Here is a 22,916-nt window from a genome sequence, read left to right on the forward strand (position 1 = left end):
TATTGGAGACGAAATTGTTTGCTCCGATTTCCAAACGCAGGAAGACAGAACATTTTTTAAATTGGGTACAGTGTTATAATCTTCGAGTAAGACGAATTTAATATTAGATAAATTGTTTGGTAAGTTTGAGGTACGTATTTTTATTTATAATGAGGTTTGGAGAGAGAGAAAAATTCGGATTAATTTGCGTAAGGGTAGCAGAGTCTCCACTCCAAAGAAACAAATTATTTTAAATGATACTAGTAGTGGATATTTCTTATTTCAGAAAAGATTATTAAATTCTCATTGTAACCACTTCAATTATACCAATTATTATTCTAAATGTATATCTATAGATAAATAGTGATGCACCTATATCCACATACTTAAGGGTAGTCTCCACCCCCGAAAAAAAAATCGTAGCCGACAATAAAAATATCTCGGAGCTTCTTCCACCGTTCGCAGCAAACTTGCACAGTTTAAAAAATCAGCTCGAAGTTCTCCAGTCGCCCGACTTTTCCTGCAACTTCCCGCGTATTAGTTTTCATTGGCAACCCCTCGAGAAATGTCAGTCGCAGCGTGAACGCGTGGATTCGTAAGAATTCCGCGGAAGACGGAATCCCCGTGTAACGTTGTAATTGAAACGAATTTCCGCTTGCATCCACTCGAAGCCGCGGCAGTTTTCATATCGATTCAAAAAGTTCCTCGAGACTTCTAGTCGGAGAAAGAAGAAGAAGAAGAAGAACGAAAGAAGAAGAAAGAAAGAAGAAGAAGAAGAAGAAGTTTCCTAGCCGGAACGAAGCAAAAAGACTATTACCCGCCAAAGAACAGGTGCACGTGGGAAAAAACTGGGTCAACGAGACGCGCGTCGAGCTAAACACATTTTCCCGCGGCGGAACGAGCAGCTTTACGATCGTCCCTCGCGTGGCGCGTCCCTCTCCCCACCCCCTCTCCGTCCGCTTCGAAACGTTCAATTGATTTTACGATTTCTCATTTCACGGTCCGCGAATGGATTCCGCCGTTCTGGGCCGCTCGCAAAAATCATCTTCCGCCTCCTGTGTCCTGCTACGGCCTCGATCATTGTCAACGGCAGAAAATCCTCGACTGTCCTCTTTCTGCCCCCCCCCCTCCCTCCCCCGCCTCTTTTGAACAGGGATCACTCGACCGTGGATCGTCGCGCGTTTACGGCTTGTTGGAACGTTTGGAATCCAAGGAAAATTAGCTTCGAGTTAACAGTAAAATTATTAAGCATTTCTAACAGTGATTATGGTGTCGCGACTTTGAATTATGCGCTGCGAAGTTTGTCTTTTTCGTCATGGTTTAGAATTTCGGAAAAGAATTTTGTAATTTAATTATTTTAGAAATAATGCCACGTATGAAATTTATTATTTCTTAAATCCAAGGAAAATTAGCTTCCTGAGTTTATTAAAATTATTAAGCATTTCTAACTGCGATTATGAATTATGCGCTGCAAAGTTTGTCTTTTTCGTCAGGATTTAGCGTTTCGCTGACAATTTTTGTAGTTTAATTATTTTAGAAATAAAGCCACGTAGGAAATTTATTATTTCTTAATATTATAGCATTATTTTATACAATAGCAGTATATTTAAATCATTGAATAATATTTTAACATGTTAGCTGTACTTTTTATTTTCCATCGTTTCTCCGGGGTCATAGCTTGTGTGTCTGGCCATGGTTGTCTGTTTCTACTGCGAAGGAATTTTTGATGAATTTATGTGATAGAATTTCTTGCTGGAATTTTTCAGATGGAATCATCCGCTTCCCAAGTGCATAATTAATGTCATTTATTATTAACCATTTGCCGTACTTTAACGAGTCAGACTCGCAGTCGATACTTCCAATCATAAACTAATGCTGTTTAATTCCTTCAAGCCAGAATCAACTACTATTCTCTGTCAACAATATTTAAACATTCAAATAGCTATACATAAACCATAACTATGAAACTTCTTTTTATTTTAAGAAATTATTGACAGAGTTCTAATCATTGCAATTGCAAAGAAAATTATACAGTAAGAGGTTAATTACAAAAAGGAGTTAAATATACCCAGGATATTATCAATCTGCAAATATGTAATTCCACCAATTATACACGTTAAAATACTGTTCCGTTATTTTTATAATAATGACAGACGACGATAAAGCATATATACAACATTCCAACATAAAATAATAAATTATAATAAAATATATCCAAAAAGTTGACACTAAATTAAATCCAAATAATAATATTAATCTACCACAAAATATACCCAAAAAGTTGATATTAAATTAAATCTATCAGAAAACATCGACGAACTTACACCGAGAAAACAAACGTTCCAGATACAAATCCGCGCGCGATCCCGCATCGCCGCGCGACCATAAACGCGAGATTGGAACGCCAAGAAGTAACAGAGTCGGGGCGATTATCTATCGCGGGATTTCGATTCCGGCGAACGGGGTTTGCCAGAACACGCTGAAACTTTAAATACCTCCATTCGTCTCAATTTCGGTTCGATTCGTTCCGGGCCTGGGGTCGGCGAGAAGAGAGAGAGAGAGAGAGAGAGAGAGGGAGAGGCAGCAGGGCAGCCTATTATCGCTCCGGTTGCCAATGGACTAAAAAGACGGCGGGGGTGGAGACAATTAAGGCAGTGAATCAAGGAACACGTGCTCCGGGGGCCGCGCGGGCCGATCGGACGAATTTAATTTCGCGGAGCGAGCCCGCCACCCCCGCGAGCCAACAAATATGATATCGATTACAGCGATTGCCCTAGAAAATTTAGGTGCACGGGTTCCGCGTGAGCCCCGGCGAGCGGCCGATGTAAATCCCGGGGCTTCGATATTAGCTTACCCGACCGGGAAAAATGTTGTCGAACGCCGGACGATTAATCACCGATCCGTCGGATTATTTAAATTGCAAATAATGCGGCCGCGGCGCCCGGTATCTTCGGGGACGGACGCGGCTCGACGTCCCCAACCCCGTGCCACCGTTTTAATGTGAAACACAGCCGCGATATAACTTACGCGAGAGAGGAAAGCCCTGCAAAAACAAACGGGAAAGAGATACGGTACGGCTAAACAGAAGAAAGCGGCGCGCTGTTTTTTCGATAACTCCTCTTGATTGTATCGCCGGGAGAAGATAGCCGGACAGTGCTGGAGCCCGGCCAGCCTTCTCGAAATAGGAATAATTCGGAGCGCCACTCGAGAACTACGCCAATAGACCGTGTTCACCCATTATCGTTACCGTTGCACTTCTTCCGCTTCGTTCGCGGAATCTACGGGCTCCGAGTTACCTAATATCTACCTTGATCGATATATATGTACCGGGGACGTCTTCCGCGATCTCGATGGTCGATGAGATCTAAAGGATTTCTGTGCCTTTTGATCGAATAAAGGACTGCTTTCGAATTTTAACACTGTATACTCCATGCTGCCTTAATATTAAATTCGAAATAATTCTTTTGTGGCCTGTACAGTATTATAACTATTTTATATGGTTTATTGTTTTTAATGTTATAGCACCACAATTATATTTTGAACAGCATTTCTAAAAATTAAATATATGTTTTTTACTATTTTTAGTATGCCTCGAAATCGTCACTCTTATTTTCTATTATTTTATGTTATATTTACGTTATTTTATATATTTTACGTTTCTATTATTTCACGTTAATTTTCTATTATTTTGACCATCTCCTGATTAAAAAATAATAACCATCAAATTTTAAATATGGAAACTAAACCGAAGATATTTACACTTGTATAAAATGCAACGAAGCATAAAATGAAAAAGTTGCGAGCTCGAGCACGGTCGAAGGGAATAGAATATAAGTGGCGGAGAGGCAGCGGAGAGCCAAGGTGTTTCGTGCCGCGGCGTTAAAATCGTAGAACGTTGGCAGCGGTGGCGCTGAATATCCATGATTGAATTTCCGGCGGCTCGAGTCGCGGCTCGAAAGGAATCAATCTCAAGCGGTGCTCGAGTGGTCAACGAACGGCAGTCGACCACAACGGCGCCGGTTTGTATCCCAGGAAATAATTCGTATTTACATGAATATGTACGGTCGGACGTGACGGAGGCATTAGACCATCAAATCGAATTACCAGCGCGAATCGCTAACCGCATCAAGTCACTGTCGGGCCACCTTGCACACCCTTGCACCGTGTCTGACTAACTCCATCCAGCGGCGACCACGGATGAGGGATAACCCGGTTCAACCCTTTTGTCTGCCACGGCACCCCCTTCCCACCCTCCTCCTCCTCTCTCAAGCCAGCGATTGGTCGGCGTCGATTGACTAAACTTCCACTTTGTCAGCGTCTCTTTTCGGCCTCGCATCTGATTAAGCGTGTAAATAAATAACGCGGAAATCGGGACTGGGCGCGCGATTTTGCAAACCCTTCTTCGACACGTTGGACGACGGAATACGTTTTCAATTCGATTGTCAAGTCCGAAGGGAGGACCGCCACGGTTGTGCACCTTGACAGCGACGCCAATTTGCATCCTTCCGGCAGCCGGTGAAACGACTCGTAACAGATGGGATTACTTTGACGCATTAGCCGGGGGGGGGGGGGGGGGCGTGACACCAATTTTATTGCGCGGAATTAAGAATTCCGTGCCGACGGCCAACGACTCTTACACCTTCGAAGCGACGCAGTCTTGTTTACCGGGCTCCCGCGCTGACGAGGATTTATAGTCCTGGCTGGCCGACTAAGTGGCAGCTTTCCATCAATTCTTTTCCCGATCGATTTAGTTCCTCTTATTGGGGCTGGTTCGTCATTCGACCAGTTAGCTGTTGCTGTTTCTTTAAATGCTGCGCTAGTTACTGCAATTGTACTATATATTTGAGTTTCTTAATATTTTGCTTAAGTACAATACTATTGTAAATTATATATTTTAATAAAATACAGTGCTATTATAAATTATATATTTTAATAAAGTATATAATTTAATGAGAAATATCAAGCTATACATAACAACTTATGAAAGACATAGTTTGTGCCGTAATAAATATACTAGTAATTGATGAAACTAGTTTTAGAAAAATTTAGAAAAATAGAACTGACAATTAGATGATATATAGCTAAAAATTTTGTCAAAGAATTTTACAATCTACCCTGAATTTTTAAATTTCTATATATAATATTTAAATCGGTTTATCAAACTTACTGCAAAGTAAGTCAAAATCGTCTCTATAAATTTTGCAAAAATGCTACTAAAACTGATCTCCTAAAAATGATATAAATTATTAAATAGACTTTATTATAAATTCCCCCAAAAATTAGTCGCCACTGATCTAATGACTGCGGTGTAGGGCAGCCATAAATCATTTGTACCCATCTGGTACTCGAGGTGTTAAAAAAGGCCGGACCAGCGGCAGGTTTAAATGAATATTCCCGCGATAATTGTATCGCGCAGTCGGGGTACGGCGGTGGCGGCGGCGGGGGAACGGAAGAAAATTGATTTCGATTTGATTCGTTATAAAAGGTAATCAATCACAAGTCGCGATATAATTTGAATCCCCAGTCAATGATGTCGCATAGGCTGACGTCGGTCGAACAATCGATCCGATTCGCATGCGGGCGACATCGCCTACTGTTCCGCTTTCATCGTACATCCGTGGATGCTTCTGCGGGCATCGAATAGTATAACGCGTGATACTAAATAAAAGATTGACGGACAAGTAATTACTATCCGCCGCGCCGACGCGTTAACGTTAATACGTCGGCGACGCGATTACGCGTCGGCCATTTTCAATTTTCCCCTTTCTACCGAAACAATTATAATATTATATTATATTATATTACATAACATAATGTAATATAATTTAGTATAATATATCAGAATATAATATAATATAGTATAGTATAATATAGTATGATATATAATATATAATAATATTATAATTATATGTAATATAAAAAGAGGAATATCATACGAAGACTAATTATCATAATTATCGTTACGTTACAATACAGTTTAATATAGTATAATATAAAATATAATATTACAATAATATTATTAATGTTATATTTATATATAATATAAAAAGAGGAATATCACGCGAAGACTAATTATGATAATTATCGTTACGGCGTGCAAGTACACTTCGTTTTCAGTAGCGACAGTAAATGGAGACTTCGTTAAACATTTACCGAGTTTATTGTGCATCGAGGAAGTTCATGCGAATAAACACGCATTCATACTATCATTACGTTTGTTATTACTGTTATCGTTTGCCTTTATTGTACAACTATTCTCTCTATATAATTAAGAAAACGCAGTTCATTCTGCATCGCGTAATGACGAGGGGTTAGTAACGAGCGATTGTTTTAAAAGCGAACTTCAACTAGCATCAAAGTGCGCACCGCGAGCACATTATTTTAACATGGATAATAAACGTTCGAAAATCAAATTTTATTTGATTCTATTTTTTTTTAAATTTTTTTAGGGAAATGGAAAATCGTAATTAATTACTACGAAATACCTGCAGAAAATATGAAATATCTGCACTTTTTTGTGAAGATAGTGTCGAAATAAAATAAAGAAAATTTTTTTAAATATATAAGGAAATGGAAAACTGATTTAGAATAAAATAATTTATAAACGCGACTGTGCTAAAATTCACCGATTAAACTATCGTTCACTGGCTCCTCTGTATTTAATTACTGCGAAATATACCTGCTAAAACATCGAAATATCTTGCACCTTTCTGTCAACGTAAAGATTAGGATAAAATAAAAGAAAAATCATAACAGAAGAAAAGAGAAAATACTGACATAATGTTAAGCGGTGTCTCGGAAGTGCGATTCATTGACGGAACGGACAAAGCCTGTATCGCACACGGGGACGGGGTATCGCACACTTCCGGGCGTTTCCATAAATTGTCGAACGAACGGCTCCGCCGGATGAATAATTTATCCGGACGTTAATTCACGGTAAGCACGTCCGCGTCGAAGGAAACGAAACGAACGTCGCTCGCAATAAACCTGGGAGAGCCGCGCCGGTGGACGAAGGGGGGGGGGGCTGATTCGCGCCGGGGGGTTGCAGCCCCGTGAAAATAACTCATCGCGGATTCGCGGGAGAGCCCCGGCAGACGTTTTTTCTCTCGTTCCTCGGCGACGAGGCGATATCGACTCTGTAATTGAGCGTTACAGGTGTTCCCAACAGTGGAACAATGCCGGGCCGGGATTGTTCAATAACTGCACCGACTGTACATTCGGACGGTAAAGTTGTCCAAGATAGGGGACGCGCGCGGCTGCCGCTGACAGGAACGCATTGCGCGTTTCACCGTCCGGTTTAATTAAGCAATTATTACCGCTTATTACGGAAAATATCGGAGCCTGCGTTTCGCGGCCGGCAACGCTACTCTCTCCCTCTCTCTCTCTCTCTCTCTCGCTTTCATCTGCCTCCCTCCCATTCCAGATCCGAACGTGTAATTTTCTGCCCCGCCTACAACTCCGCGTAATCGTAATCACGCTGCAAATTTTGTTGACAAGATTCGGTTTGCGTTGCGGGAGAGCGTAATCTGGATCATGCAAACTGGATCCCCGCGAAATGATTTCATACGAAAAATTCGGCTGTGAGCCGGCAAAATCGGATTTCGATCGATACTTGTGCCATCCATCCTTTCTTCAATGCCAGTTAGTGACCTTTATACTTTTCAGAACCTTCTATCAGGTCTTTCTGTAATATATATTTTAGATTAATAATAATATTTTAGGTTAAGTCTGCTAGGTCCATAGGTGATAAAAATTTTGCTTTGTTTATTGAACATTTTGGGTGCATAAATTGCGTGGACCATCCTGTAGAAACTACCCTTGTGGTGTATAAGGCACACTCTATGGAAAATTATTTATAGTCTCAAGAAAATTATCATAAATTACAGGGTATCCCAGAAGTGACTAACAATAGAGGTTCCTCAGATCATTTGAAGCAACTTTTTCCTTGACAAAAATGCAATCGGTGGCTTCGTTAAAAAGTTATTAACGAGAAACCTTGACCAATGAAACGCAAGCTTAGTTAACGCTATCCAGCTGAGTCAGTGCGCTCATCTAGCCTCGCCCTCTGATTGGCCACAGCGTTTTCCTTAATAATTCCTAAACGACGCCTCACAGAAAATTATCGCAAAGGGAAAAGTTGCTTCAAATGACCTAAGGAACCCTATTGCTAGTCTTCACTGCTTTTGGAACACCCTGTACATCGTAGACTAAGAAGAGCGAACCGGCCGGCGATCACGCGATATCTGCAACGATCGGCGCTCGTCGCGTAGCTCCGGACGCGAACGTGTTGCGCCTGGGTCTCAATTATCGCGGCGGGCGAATTTTAATGAAAAACGAAACGAGCCGCGGCGTTAATGAGCAAAGTTTTCGAGCCGTCAACACGGCGAGCGAGTTTGAACGGTCTAATTACCGGCGGCCGATTCTTCGTGATCTGGGCCACGCTCTCGTTACATCGTCGTTATCGTTTAACGTGACAGCGCACGCCGTGTCATTCAACATCATTTATATTATATCTCTCTCTCTCTCTCTTTCTCTCTCTTGCTCTCTGTTCATCGTCATCATATTTTTTTTCGACGCCGTCGTCTTTCTCTTCCTTTCATAGCCGTTCACACGTTCGTCTGGTTTTGTTTGCGCACCACCACCACCATCACCATCACCATCGCCACCATCGCTACTACCACCCACACGTTCTTGCTCGACACAACCCCCGTCACGAAAGCTGGCATAACGTAACAGCACGTTCCAATTTCGAGCACCGGCCTCTCGCCGCACACCTCTCTCCCCCCACGCTCCCCACCCCCTTCTCGCACTAATGCACTTTTCTCTCTTTGCACATCCCGCGACGCACAGGTCTGCCCAGGCCTATTTACTTCACAGGTATGTAAATCCGTAGAGCAGGCTGTCTCCAACCCCGCTCCGTAGCTGTTGTGTGTTTTCGGCAGACGTATACTTAGCAGGGCTACGCGCCGTGTTTGCCTCGATTCGGACTGTTAGCACGCGTGACGTTACACACACATGTACAGAGATCCATACAGAGAGGACACGCATACTACACACAGATATACCGATGATACAAGTTGTTCGCACGACAGACTCTATCACCGCTGCGACGCGGCCGCGGCGGATCCAGGCTTCTGCGTATCTGGTCGCCGAAAGTTTGACATTCGATCTCGCCAACTCTCTGCTCGCGTTGCTCTCCAACTTTGCGCGAAAAATTTCCTCTGTGCTATTACCGGGAGAATCTGTTCCGTGATGAATGCGAATATGTTTTTATTTCGTCCGACAGAGCTGAATTCTAGGCAAGTTGCGCTATAGTCGCTGTCTCGGTTGCTAAATGACTTAGAGAAGAGGGGTGGAACGTCTCTGTTTTTACGTTAAAAAATATTATAGAGATATTGTTGTACAAATATTATTATAGAGATATTGTTGTACAAATATTATTATAGAGATATTGTTGTACAAATATTATTATAGAAATATTGTTGTACAAATATTAATTATAGAGACATTGTTATAAAAATATTACTATAGATATATTGTTACAGAAATATTTTTGGTTCAGATATTATTATAGAAATATTATAGAAATTATTGCGAAGAATTCGAGATTGTGAACTGCAAAGATAGAGGAGAGGGTTGAACGAATGCAGAATTATTCTGTTCAATGATTGTAGTAGAACTTTAATTGCTGCATTTATTCGAGCAGATACGAGTATTCGGATAATGGAACAAACTAATTGTATATTATTTTATAACAATGAGAATATTTGGAGCCTTCAACTTTGTACGATTTATGTTATAATACGTGCTCGGTGAAGAAGAGTACAGTAAAATATCTAGCAGAAATTTACCTGTATAAGTCGATTTATAATTCGAGGCTCTTCATATTTTTTATATAATTATACAGACAACGTCTAATATTATAAGCAAAAGTTTCTTGCATTTTGACATTTATATATTTTAATACACCGTAAAAGAATTTGTTCCTTTCAATGTATTAAAATTCGATTATTTAAACATACAGCGTAGAAATTACGTCACTGTCATTTTTACGAGTAACTGTATCCATAAAACTCCACAAGAAATTGAAAACTTCCGAATGAATTCTTGTCTGAATTTAACCATTCCGAAACGCCAAATTCAACGTTTTACTTACAGGCAATTAGCGGTGTATTTCGCAAGGCGAGAGCTTTCGTTCGCGGAGAGGGCCAATTTCGCGACGAATTCATCCCGGTCGCTTCTTTAAACCGCGTTAAACCGGCTACGGTATTTCTGAAAAAATTTTTCATTTCCGGCCACGGACGCGACGCGACGCTCCCGGCCCCTTAGGGCTCCGTGTTGCGGGCATTTCGCAGGCCGAGTTGCTTATAAAGTTATTCAAACTTGTAAGGAACTCTTCCCGGGCGAATAATTAAAGTTACCTAAATATAAAGGGCACAAAAGAAAGGGCTGCCAGGCATGCTGCGAGCACAACGCAGACGACCGCGATCCCTGCCCGTGTCCGTGAAAGCGGAGGCGCGAGAGAGAGAGAGAGAGAGAGAGAGAGCCGGTCTTATACCACCTGCGCGCAGAGCACCACCACCGCCGTCGAGAAAACAAACACCGCGACGCGATCGTTTAGCCGCGGATTCCGCGGGAAAAGTGTTGGACACTTTGAAGTATCAAAATCTGACGGTCTAAAATGCTAGCCGAAACGCGCGCGCGCGCTCTCGCGGAGTCTCGCTCGTAATTCCACGCCGGGGAAACACTTTGCGTAGGGTCAAAGAACGGCGGCTTTGAGTCCCCGGCCACGCGATGTGTGATAATTAAACTGCGGATCTTCGGGTGAAATATATTTTCCTTTCCGTGACGGCGGGGAACAGAAGCTTCTGCTCTTTGCAAATAGTTTAATGCGTTACGATTAACGTACGCCAGATATTTCGTTTATTTTTTAATCTCCCATATAAATATATAAAATTCTGCAACCCCGTAGATTGACTCTTGACGTCCATTAAATTTTCTATTGAAACAAGATTTATTTCTTTTCTCAACAATTTCGATCGATTCCTTGGAAATCAATGTTTATTAAATTTATTTATTTTTGTCTGAAATGTATTAAATCTACAGTTTGTTTATTGCATTTTTAAGACCAATTCTGTATGCATTTTAACGTTCACATTAAGTGCAGTTTCTTTTGACAAATTACTTTAAAATTATTCTAAAACATGTGGAATTTGTGATCATGGTTCAGAAATATTTTAACCTAAATCTAAAGGAGAATTATTTTCGTTCTAAAATATAAAATCACCGTCTCTCTTCAGTTTATAGATCCCTAAATCAATCACTTCGATTTAGTGCAACTATTTAACCCTTTTCCGTCATATTAAGTTAATATATAATAGACGTCACGTTAGCCATAGTATGCAAGATTAACAAGGAGAAACAAAATTTATTAACCCCTTCTTGAAATCTTAGATGCACGTAACGTAGTAATATATTTTAATAGCATGTAGAAATGGAGAAATAAAAAAAGGGGTTAAGTCACCGTTTCGTCTTCGTCGGGGAACAGCGCGGAGTCTCCTAGGACAAGATGGCACGTTGATTATTGTAGCACGAGTAATTACAATGCGCCGGTGAGCCGGCAGCGCCGCGGAAGATGGTGTTCGATGTAAAGTAATTAGATTAGTGATTCGCACTTGCCTGGCGCAATTTGTAGTTTATTAACGTAATCCATGTATCTCGCGCGCAAGAACACGCGAGGCGGCGAACGGAGAGAGAGAGAGAGAGAGAGGAAGAGAGAGCTCTGTAATATGCGACGATGACGCGCGCGCGGCACCGAATCGATAATATGTTAAACATAATACACCGGGCACAATATGTATATAGATATATAATTCGGGCGATGTGTAACCATTAGGGGGTTGTTAATGTTACAGAGCCACATTATTGTAAATCAAGGTTAACTGCGGATACGGTGGTTTATTACGCTTTCGCGGAGACCGTGTAACTTGGGCTGCGGCCACCGCGATGCTAGGATAATGGAATCTCGGTCTTCGGACGTCTGGATTAAAATCTATTAACTTAACGGTTAGCTGCTGTTTGTCAAAGGGTGCGGGAGGGTGCGAACAACCCGGCCTGTGCCGACTGACTTAACCGTGGACAAGCACAGAAACTTGGAATTGCCGAGAGTGTTATATGGAGGCGTGATTCACGCAATTTGTATCGCGCCGATGATCAACGTGCCGCGAAACTTGTTTCGATTCCTAGGCGAAATTGGATACGAATTTTCTATACTTAATTGAGAATTTAATTGCTCAAATATTTTATGAAAAATGAGGAAGTATAATTGCGATTTGATGTGATAATTGGAGGAAAAAATAATTTAAAGAGAGAGATCTTATTTAAAAAGAAATTCTTAAACCTCCCAATTGTGCATATAATATTTTAATATACAGGGTGTTTCTTAATTATTGTAACTCCGGGAAATGGGGGGTAGCTGAGGCTATTTCAAGTAACTTTTTCGTTTGCCGAAATGCAATCCGCGGCTTTGTTAACGAGTTATTAACAGTTAAGTTATTAATAAGATTAATACTTTATTATTTTTAATAAATCGCAAATATAGTGAGAGCTTGCACTGTACGTACAATGAGAGAAAACAAAATTGAACTTACCTTAAACAGTAATTACAAGTTATTTTAATTTATAACTGAAGCAGACATAAATAACTATCGCAAAAATCTTGACAACAGCTATCAGATTTTGCGCTGAAATAATAATCTTCAATAGAAGACCGATAAAACATGCATCAATGCATATTGTAGGATTAACCCTTTGTCGTACCATTCTCTTTACAACCACAACAATTATATCCTTTTCCATCACGATAATTTCTCAAAAGACCCGAAACATATTACCAAAAATCACCGCCACGAGTGCCACTCGTCAAATTGCAACAAAGGGTTAAATATCAAATAAAAATACCAAACAATACAAATCGCATTCAATTCAAAAAATAGTAAAACAATTTACAGGACAGTATTTCAGTCATCCTTTACGCAGAAGCAGCTGGAACCTCGACGATTCTCCGGCGGCGATCAAAGACACGCACGAGGATCGATCTAACGGCGCTTAGAACCGGACGCGATTAAATCGCGGAATATCCGAAACAGAGAGCCGTTTAATCGAGCGATTTATTCTCGAGAAGGCACGCAGGATCGCGGTGAAAAATTAATCGACGAGTTAATCGCCGCGCGGGGAATCGAGCGGCCCGACTTACGACACACACGCCGCACTCGAAACACTATACCAGCGCGTACGCACACGCGAAGAGGACACGCACGAAGAGAGAGAGAGAGAGAGAGAGAGACACGCACGCGATAAACACACCGATATTAGCATTTCGCGTGGCGCAGCTATCGCGGCTTTTGATGTGCACTTTTGGATAATGAGATCGGCATTATAATAATGCGGTTCGCGCAAGGTCCCCCCACCCCTTCCCACGCTCCGCTACGATCTATCCGATATACCTATGTATTTAAAAAGATTATATAAATCAGTACCTAGGAGAATGTTAGCGGTCCTAGAAAAGAAAGGAATGTGTGTTTCATTATTGAAATGAAATAAAACATTAACCCTTTGCACTCGAAGCCATTTGAACTACAAATCTGAAATAATTTCCCTGACTTCTAGAATTTCCATTTTATATAAGAAAATTTATTCTATGCATATGGAATTGAGTCTCGTGACTCAAATAACGATTACACTTTCAACAATTTTTCAAATCTAAGCTTCATCGATATCTATAAAAATAATTTTCGTACGTGTTAGAAAATTATTCTATTACGTTCTAAAATAATTTTTATAACAATAAAGTTTAGATTTAAAAAATTGTTGAGTAGTGAAACTATTGCTAGATGTTGCAAGAATCAATTGTGTACGCATAAAAATGCACTTTATTGCATAGAATAGAAATACTACGCGCCAGGAAAATTATTTCACATTTACAGTTAAAATGGCTTTGAGTGCAAAGGGTTAATAAAGAAGGGGTACTGTTTATACAGCTACATGCAAAACCTTTCTGTACATCATTGGTTTTGAGAAACACGTGAAATTCTTGGATGCCCTATCATTTTGTCGCGCATTGTACCTCCGGCTTCGAACCAGATTTATTTTCCTTTTTCTCCCTCCCCCGCCCCTCCTGTGGCGAGAACACAACCAATCGCACGGCACAGAACCAGGAAAATAGATCCTTGCCCGCATGCATGAAACGTAATTAGGAGATGGTTAGTTATTGATGCCGCTTAATTGCTCACATTTCCAGCGAGCGGTAATTGGTATTACGCGGGCGCGGGGGGTTGACGCGCGCGGACCTCGCCGCGGCTAAGGGGACGTGAATCAGAGAGGGAAACGGACTTTAATATAATTGTTCCGATACATAAATCATTCGGCCGTGAAATAAACGTTATTTGTCACGCGGCCGCGTCGCGGTATCGCGCCCGTGCGTTCCGTGTGTCCCTCTCCTACTCCATCGCGACGAACGTTACTCACGCTGACGTAAGCCAATACAAGTCCGGCTTCCCGTGAAATACCGCGCGTGTCTTTTCGTTTGCGAACTTCGAAAATTGCTCGTTTCGCGCGATTTCATTCGCGGGCTGTTCTGCGCGCGCCGCGGGGCGCTGTGTTCTTTGGGTGCACGATTAGGCGATTTGTCCGCGACCCTTGTGCGCTGTTCTGATGACTCTTGGGCATCGTATATTATTATTGTTACTTTAAATAGAGAAGGGGAGGTATATTCTAAATTCTATATGACTTGAATTAATATTCATTTTTCTTTCAGTGGTAATAGGTATAATTCGTTTTGGTTTCAAAGAATTATTCCTCAGGCTTACTAGTAATTAAGTCTTGCCTCTAGTAAGAAGTAACTAAATGATAAAAATAAATACTAAATAAAAACTAAATACTATATCTACGCAATAGTAAAATTAACTGGCACACAATATTTTATAAAATATGACAAAATACAATGCCTTTAGAGTTTCTACAATATTCTCCATAATCACTGTTCCAGTAATGTAAATAATTCAATCATTACTCATAAAAATGTCTTTACAATTTTTGCCACATTAAAATAACGACCCAGGTATTTGTTTATGGAAAATTTGGTATTAATAACATTTAGAATACTATAACAAAGTTTCACATAACCTTTGAACCCCAGCAATGCGAATAACAATTAGTCAGGAATTAAACTGAGCTGATATTTCCCTGAAACGTTAATTTAAAAGCAGCTTAGTTTGAAAAATTGTTGGAGAATTATTTTACCAATAATCAGAACAATGTGCAAGGGAAAGAACAATGTTTTATTTAGAAGAGGATAAGTATGAAATTCGACTCACTGTTTGCAGACACTGGGCGAGACTCGCCGCCGGAGCCAGCGCCACCGGAAGTGCCACCGCGTGGCCCGTCTCTGCACGCAACTCACACCCTGCGTACGCAGCAGAACCGTAATGGCTGCCCACCAAACGCAACTGGAAACTATGCTGTGCCAACGGAACAGATGCAGTCGGAGAAATATTCGGGTGAGTGTGAGCTTCCCTGGAATTTTTAATTACTTAAGCATTTAATTAACCCTGAAAATTTTTTAAATATTAGATACCATTTGTTGTTAATAAAATGAATGAAATAGAAATAAAACAACTGGAATAGATAAACTAAATATTGCGAAGATGCTAATGTTATAAAATTATAGAAACGTTAGCAAATTTAATTGCTCTATAATAGCAGAAATGTTGTCTTATTACCATTTAAAGTATTATTTATTATTCTCAAAATAGAAAAAAATTAAATATTGTTAGAGTTAGGATGACGAGGATCATCTCAATATTTTAGCTCTTATTTCCACATTTGCAGACAATTAAAAAATGTTATGGAATCGCCGGCAACCCCCAGGGTCGTTTTAGGGTTAAACAATACCTCTCGCAAAATCAAGCTTCCGATAACAATGTCGGAAGGCCGAGGAATTAACATTGTCGGTTATCGTACCGGAAACGCGTATATACCGAGCTCGAAATATTTTATCTGTTGTAATTATCGGGGGTTGTAATGATGCATTTGTGGAAAATGACTGGGCAAAGTTTGTGTATATTCGAGTCGATATATTATATCGCGATACAGAGAACAGCTTTACGCAAACAAGATTAAAAGGAACGGTTAATTAATGCGTCGATGGGAAAACCAATATTTATAAACATGCCGGAAATTTGAACTTATAATAGACCGCGGCCTGATAAATGCACCGACTACAAATGTTTTATTTTAGAATTATTGAAATAATATCGACGCTCCGCTCGAAACGGAGTTGAATACGTATATTCATTTTCCAACTGCGTTTACAAGGGCTTCGCTAAAATGATACGGCTCTAAATGCAGTTTTAACAATTTTCGAATAAAGAACCGGTCATTTGACAGATTTAATGTTAACTCTTTAAACTCGAAGGTATCTCAACTGCAAATCCAAAATAGCTTCTCTACCATTTTCTGTAATTTATAATTAACTTCGCGACGCGTACAATACTCTTAATTACTTTTTATATATAAACAATTTTAATTATTTAAAAATTATTTTTTCGAATTCTTTCGATAAAACAATTTTAATTATTTAAACATTATTTTTTTGAATTCTTTTGATAAAACAATTTTAATTATTTAAACATTATTTTATTCGAATTCTTTCGATAAAACAATTTTAATTAATTAAAAATTATTTTTTCGAATTCTTTCGATAAAACGATTTTAATTAATTAAAAATTATTTTTTCGAATTCTTTCGATGAAACAATTTTAATTATTTAAAAATTTTATTCGAATTCTTTCGATAAAACAATTTTTATTGATACCTTAGAGTCACCTCTCGAATGTAGAAGGTTTAAAACATAATTTCCATCGTAGTTATAAACTAAATATTTCAACGAAACTGCGATCCAGCGAACAGAAACGACGCCGCGGCAGTTCCCGAAAGATTTAACGCGGCAAACGGATCGCGATCGACGTGAACCGACGTATCCGCGCGTGACGATCGCTGACGCGTCGTATTCGGCTTGGACCGCGATTAATCAGAATTAATTAGCGAACGGCTGACGAAGTCCACGCGTCGCCAAAGCGCGCCCCCCGTTATTTCCGCGGGGGGGCCCTCCTCCTCGTCCACGCTTTATTGAATCCCCCCCTCCCCCCGCGAAGATACATTACCGATGCAGCCGGCAGTTATGAAACTCCCGGGAATGATAAAATCTTACGGCCGTCCCGGAGGTCGAGCCGAATGCGAAGACCTCCGGCAGCCGGGAACGGAAGAATTGATTAAAACCTGATTACTGTTTAATTCGGTATCCGTGAAACGATGGAATGGGAAACGTCTTCGCGTGCCAGGTGATGGGAAAATGGGTCAAGGATATTTAAATTTCCGGCAATTTCTTTCTCTACGGTGAATAAGAAAAACGGGGAATATTGGGGAACGTGTGACAGCCACGGAAATAATTAATGAATTATTGAGAATTGGAAAATCTCTCGACGACATTCGAGTCTATTTATATACTATATTATAATATTTATTGCAAGAACGCATTACAGTGCAAGGGGTTAAATATGAATATTATTAATTTCTTCTACATAGAAATAAAAACAAATTTTTCTGTCATCAAAGCTTAGGAACAAAAGTACATAAAGACAAAATAAAAGGAACAAAAATTTTTCGAAAAAAGGGCCGGACAATTTTTGTTCCTTTCATTTTGTCTTTTATATTGTCCGGCCCTTCTTTCGAAAAATATTAAGGACAAATAAGTGCTGCAATCGAGGCAGCACGAAAGGAATCGTAGTACAAAGGATTAATATACTAATATACTATCAGATATATTTTTATATACTATTAGATATATTTTTATATACTATCAGAACATTTCCAGCAACGCGAGATATCGAACCTGAAGCAATCAACGTTACGAAACACCGTGGGAAGCGCGGTACATATTAGAAACCACTATCCGGCCGGCGCGCGATGATCGACCGAATTTTTTCCGAATTTTCGGGGGTATTGGATTTCCATAAGCTTAATGACTATCCGCCGATGAAACCTCTCGGTCCCCTGCATCATCCAATATATTAGAATCTCTATCAGTCGGCCATCCCGCGCGAGCGGCAACGGTCGGGTATCCGGTGGTAAATCCATTGGAGAGCGCCGGCCCAGGACAGCGCGCTAGATAATGCGGTTCAGTTTTCCAACGGCGAGTGTTTAATTTTGCCGCATACTCGGCCCCCGGGTTATGTAGATGCGAGGGAGAAAGATAGAGAGAGAGAGAACGAGAGATGAGAGAGAGAGAACGAGAGAAGAGAGAGAGAGAGCTAGAGAGAACGAGAGAAAGCTAGAGAGAGAGAGAGAGAGAACGAGAGAGAACTAGAGAGAGAGAGAGAACGAGAGAGAGCTAGAGACCGTGATAGAAAGAGATAAAGGGCAGGAGAGAGATAGACAGAGAGAGAGAGGGGGGGGGGGGGGAGGTAGCCGGCCCCGCGAGCGTTGGAAATCTGTTTAAACTAATGGCGAGTAGACCGGGGATTTTGCATTAACGCCCCGGTTAATTCATTGTAAATATACTCGGTGTGTATTCGTTTCTCTATATTTCTATGTACATACCATTAGTATATTGCCCGGCGACTAAACATAGTTTGTGCCGCTCGTAACAGCGCTACGAACACATTCGGAAACGTGCACGCGTCCACGGTCGCTGGCGCGCGCGCGCGCGCGAGCTGATTCCACGGGCGTCCTTCTCCGTCAGCGAGAGCTGGGTGTACTCTGTGTGTTATACCCGCGATTTACATACTGCCGCGTTCGATTCACGTTTGCCGATGCTATAAACACTTCTACGATAATAGGGACGCGGTATTAACAAGCGCGGTTATCGGCGGTCATTAATCATCCCCGCTGCCTGGAGACGATATTTTCGAGTGTTCGCGCGCGTGTTACAACGCGTTTTGCCGGACACACGGGCACAGCCGACGCGTGATCCCAGCCCTAGATAGAGTACGGCTTTGACGCCTGTCCTGGCATACCCCCCGGACCACGGCCAATCGGGAATTTAACCGTGACTCGAACTCCGACGAAGGAGCGACGCCGATTTCCGGCTACGATTTTTAGCTGCCGCAGGCGAAACTGTCGTAGGCCGCACTCGATTTCTTACGATTTTTATGGGCTCGGTTAAACTTCTCGTGCATGAAGCGCGAGAAGACGTCTGTTGGCGTCACTGTTGCGATATGAGAGAGAGAATATTCTTGGCTAGGTTCGGTCAAGAGTATGCAGAAAATGTATTATTGGTCCGGTGACTGGAAAGTGTTATTTTCTTGACTGAGTGTGCAATGGGAGTTCAATAATAAGGAGTTCAATAATAAGGAGTTCAATAATAAATCTTAAGAAATAGGAAATTAAGCATCTATTTCGTGTCTCAATAATTTTAATCGACTGGAAATAGTGCAACAGGATTTTCAAAATTTCGCAGACGCTGCGCGCCAAAGTCGGCCGTAGCCAAAGGGTTAAATTCTAACACCGCGATTCATTGGCGAGAGGAGAGATATTTCTACAGGAAATAAAGAAGCTAGTCCGGTAAGTGAAAACGATACGACAAGTGGCACTCGTTGAAGTGGCTCGCGCAGGTGTTCAAAACACTGTCGGCCGTATTTGCAGGCAGGCAGCATATCGAAGGGTCGAAATACAGTGGCTCGGTAGCAGCCAGGAATTGGTGGACGGGGTTTCGAAAAGGACAGCGGATTCCCCACTAGATCCGCGCGCATTTCGGCTGTCAGTGTTAAATATGAGCGGGTCGCACGGGTTGTTGCGTTGATCGCGCAATAAAGGCCGTTTAGGCGGACCGATAAAAATGGGGTAGCGCCCGTGCCGGCCGCGCCGATTTTTTTAGTAGTCCGCCCCCCCCCGCGTCAGAAAGCGGCCGTTGACATCGGACACGCGAGAAGGATTTCGGCGTTGTTATTTTCGATGTTGCGCGGGACGGCGGCCGTAAAAAACAGTGAAAATTACCCCATGCGTATAATTTGATATACACCGGCCGAACCTGATTACGGCTCGGAAACGCGACAGTGGAGGGTGAGACGGGGGCGATGGGGGGCGGTGGGGGTTCGCGATGGGGTGGCTGCGCGGACAAGTGGCAAGCATCGGTTCCGAGGGCCGGCCACCGATGGGGGTTGCTTTATTGTCCACGCAAGAATTGTCACTCGCATATACACCCTCTCTGCATCCCCCTCCTCCTCCTCCTCCTCCTCCCCACCCACCCTCCGACCCTCCCAATCGGACAGTCGCATCCCCCTGGACGGTCTGTTGGCCACCGAGCCCTCGTATTGCAACGGTATTATCTCGAAAAACACGACGCGTCCCGCGATTTTTCGACCGTCGCCGTTCCGTCGCGTCGGGCCTGTTGACGCTTCATCGGCGAACTTAACGCGACCGGGTAATGGCCGGTTTTCAATTCGCGTGCCGACTCGCGATTTCCTGCGATCACGTACGCCCGAGGAGAAACCGCGTTCAGTGAAATTTCCACCGCGGCAATCTTCGCGGTTATCGCTCGGGATTCGAAACCATGAAAATAGTCGATCATCGTTTGGCGATCGTGCAACTACGCGATTCCTGACAATCGGGCAATCGAATTGGATGGAATTAATAAATGCGATCAGTTCTAATACGTGGAAAGATAGTTGCATTACATATCTGATATATACTTCACAGTTAACCCTTTGCACTCGAATGGTGACTCTCAGGCACCACTGTTCTTTCACCCTTTAAAAAAATTTTTATAGCAACAATATTTAATTTTAGAAAAATTGTTAAATATGCCACTGCTGGTATGAATCACGAGAATTAATTTGGTATATATATATAAAATGCACTTCGTAGCTTAAAATGAAAATGCTATAAGACAGAAGAATTATTTTAGATTTAGAGCTAAAATGGCTTCGAGTGCAAAGGGTTAATATTTTTAGCCGTGCCTGAATCATTCGTTTCCAAAACGTCCTATCACCCTAATGTTTTAATCTTAATATTATTCACTGTCTTCTACTTGACATTACCCTAAAATCTTGAATAATCTTCGGGCACAGGCTTTATAAATATTAGAACAATTTAACGTTTACCATGAGTAAACTAAAAAAAATTGAAACCTAAAAATTAAAAATTATTCCTATTACAATCTTCTGAATATAATAATAATTAAATCGCTCCAAGCTAAACCATATTGAAAGTGCTACCACTTTCGGTCCATTGTTCGCTTGTTCTAGGACGGTTCGAACCCGTCGCTACCACGGCCGTGAAAAGCGCGCGCGGTCTGTCGCGCGGTGATAAAGGCTCGCGTACAACGTCTCGCGTCTTTTCTTAATTAGCGGACAGGAAGGCAGCCGCCGCCAAGTCGGCGAAACGAGGCTATTGATTTTTCACGGCGTAGCCGAGAGCCGGCGAATTCAATGAAGCCTTCGCGGTCCGTTAAAGCGACACGGCTTATCGAGAATACATTACTATAAATTCGCGTGTAAACATAGCGCCACGCCGGGCAACGCGGCACGCACACACACACAGACAGAGCACCGCCGGCGGAACGGGTGTGCCCGTAAAATTCGGGTGATCCTAGGAAAATACACCGGGAGCCAGCGAATCGTTTCGCGTTGCCTTCGCAGAGCGACCGGAAGTAATCGCGTCGAATAAAACACCCGGGACCTCCTGTACAGTTTTATATATATATATAAAAAAGAATCCCCGGCGGAGAGCTCTGTAATATGTTACACGAGCATCGGCGTCGATCGCGATCTTCCACTGCGAAAATGGAATCGACCGCGCCGATGTCTACGAAATGATGTCCAGAAATAGGGTTCTGGTTAATCTTTTCACGGATGAATTTTTATTGGAGGGAGAAATCTATAATATTGCGTTGGCAAGAAAGTAATTTCGGGTTTTTAGTGCGACGTAAAACTCAATTCTTTTCTATACAAAAAAGGAGCTTTAATCAGTCGAATATATCTTCCATTCTGTTCGATGACCTGTTGCCATCTTTTTGTTAACTTCATAATCTCGCGTTCGTAGAATTTCTGGTCCTTAAACCCTTGCCGTACCATTTCCTTTACAATTACTATGATTAGAATATTTTCGATGTAATTTCTTAGAAGAAAAGGGAATTTTATATTTATTTCGTGCTCGCGTCTATTCGAATGTTTAAATATCGGTGACAAGGGAATAAAATTGAATTTCTACTTAAAAGAACGGATGACAATTCACACCTAACAGCTTATTGTTATAATTTTATATTTTACATTATTAATTTTATATTATTGTTAGAATTTTATATTTATTACGTGCTCACGTCTATTCGAATGTTTAAATATCGGTGACAAGGGAATAAAATTGAATTTCTACTTAAAAGAACGGATGACAATTCACACCTAACAGCTTATTGTTATAATTTTATATTTTACATTATTAATTTTATATTATTGTTAGAATTTTATATTTATTACGTGCTCACGTCTATTCGAATGTTTAAATATCGGTGACAAGAGAATAAAATTTAATTTCTACTTAAAAGAACGGATGACAATTCATACCTTATTGTTACCAATCTCCGTCACGAGTCTGACTCGTTAAAGTACGGCAAGGGGTTAACAGCAAAGAAACTCAACCGAGCGCGATTCGAGGTCATCGTTGTCGCTGAAATTTTTACCGTTCAAAAAACTTTCTAAGCTTCGAATTAATTGATAATCCGACGGTGAGAGTCTTCTAACAACGTCGGAGAGCAGCGGTCGTCGAGGCGGTGCAGCAGCGCTCGAAACTCGCCGATCGATGTTCCTCAAACGTCGAAACAAGTGCACGGTGACTGTCGCCAACAACCCCCTCGGCGGTTTTCCCTGTTATTGATCGTCGTCGCC

At 41.5% G+C, this 22,916-nt stretch overlaps 1 protein-coding gene across 1 annotated transcript in view; it reads left to right on the top strand.

Annotated features, from left to right (window-relative positions):
- The window catches only part of Ten-a (Teneurin-a transmembrane protein), a 611,676-nt gene that overhangs the window by 55,487 nt on the left and 533,273 nt on the right, over nucleotides 1-22,916 (top strand). Inside the window, exons 4-5 of the mRNA XM_078188214.1 lie at nucleotides 8,830-8,856; nucleotides 15,363-15,536. Coding sequence (XP_078044340.1) covers nucleotides 8,830-8,856; nucleotides 15,363-15,536 — 201 coding nt within the window. The remainder of the gene's footprint in view (nucleotides 1-8,829; nucleotides 8,857-15,362; nucleotides 15,537-22,916) is intronic.

This window comes from Augochlora pura, chromosome 2 (genome assembly GCF_028453695.1).
Source record: "Augochlora pura isolate Apur16 chromosome 2, APUR_v2.2.1, whole genome shotgun sequence".
Classification (NCBI taxonomy): domain Eukaryota; kingdom Metazoa; phylum Arthropoda; class Insecta; order Hymenoptera; family Halictidae; genus Augochlora; species Augochlora pura.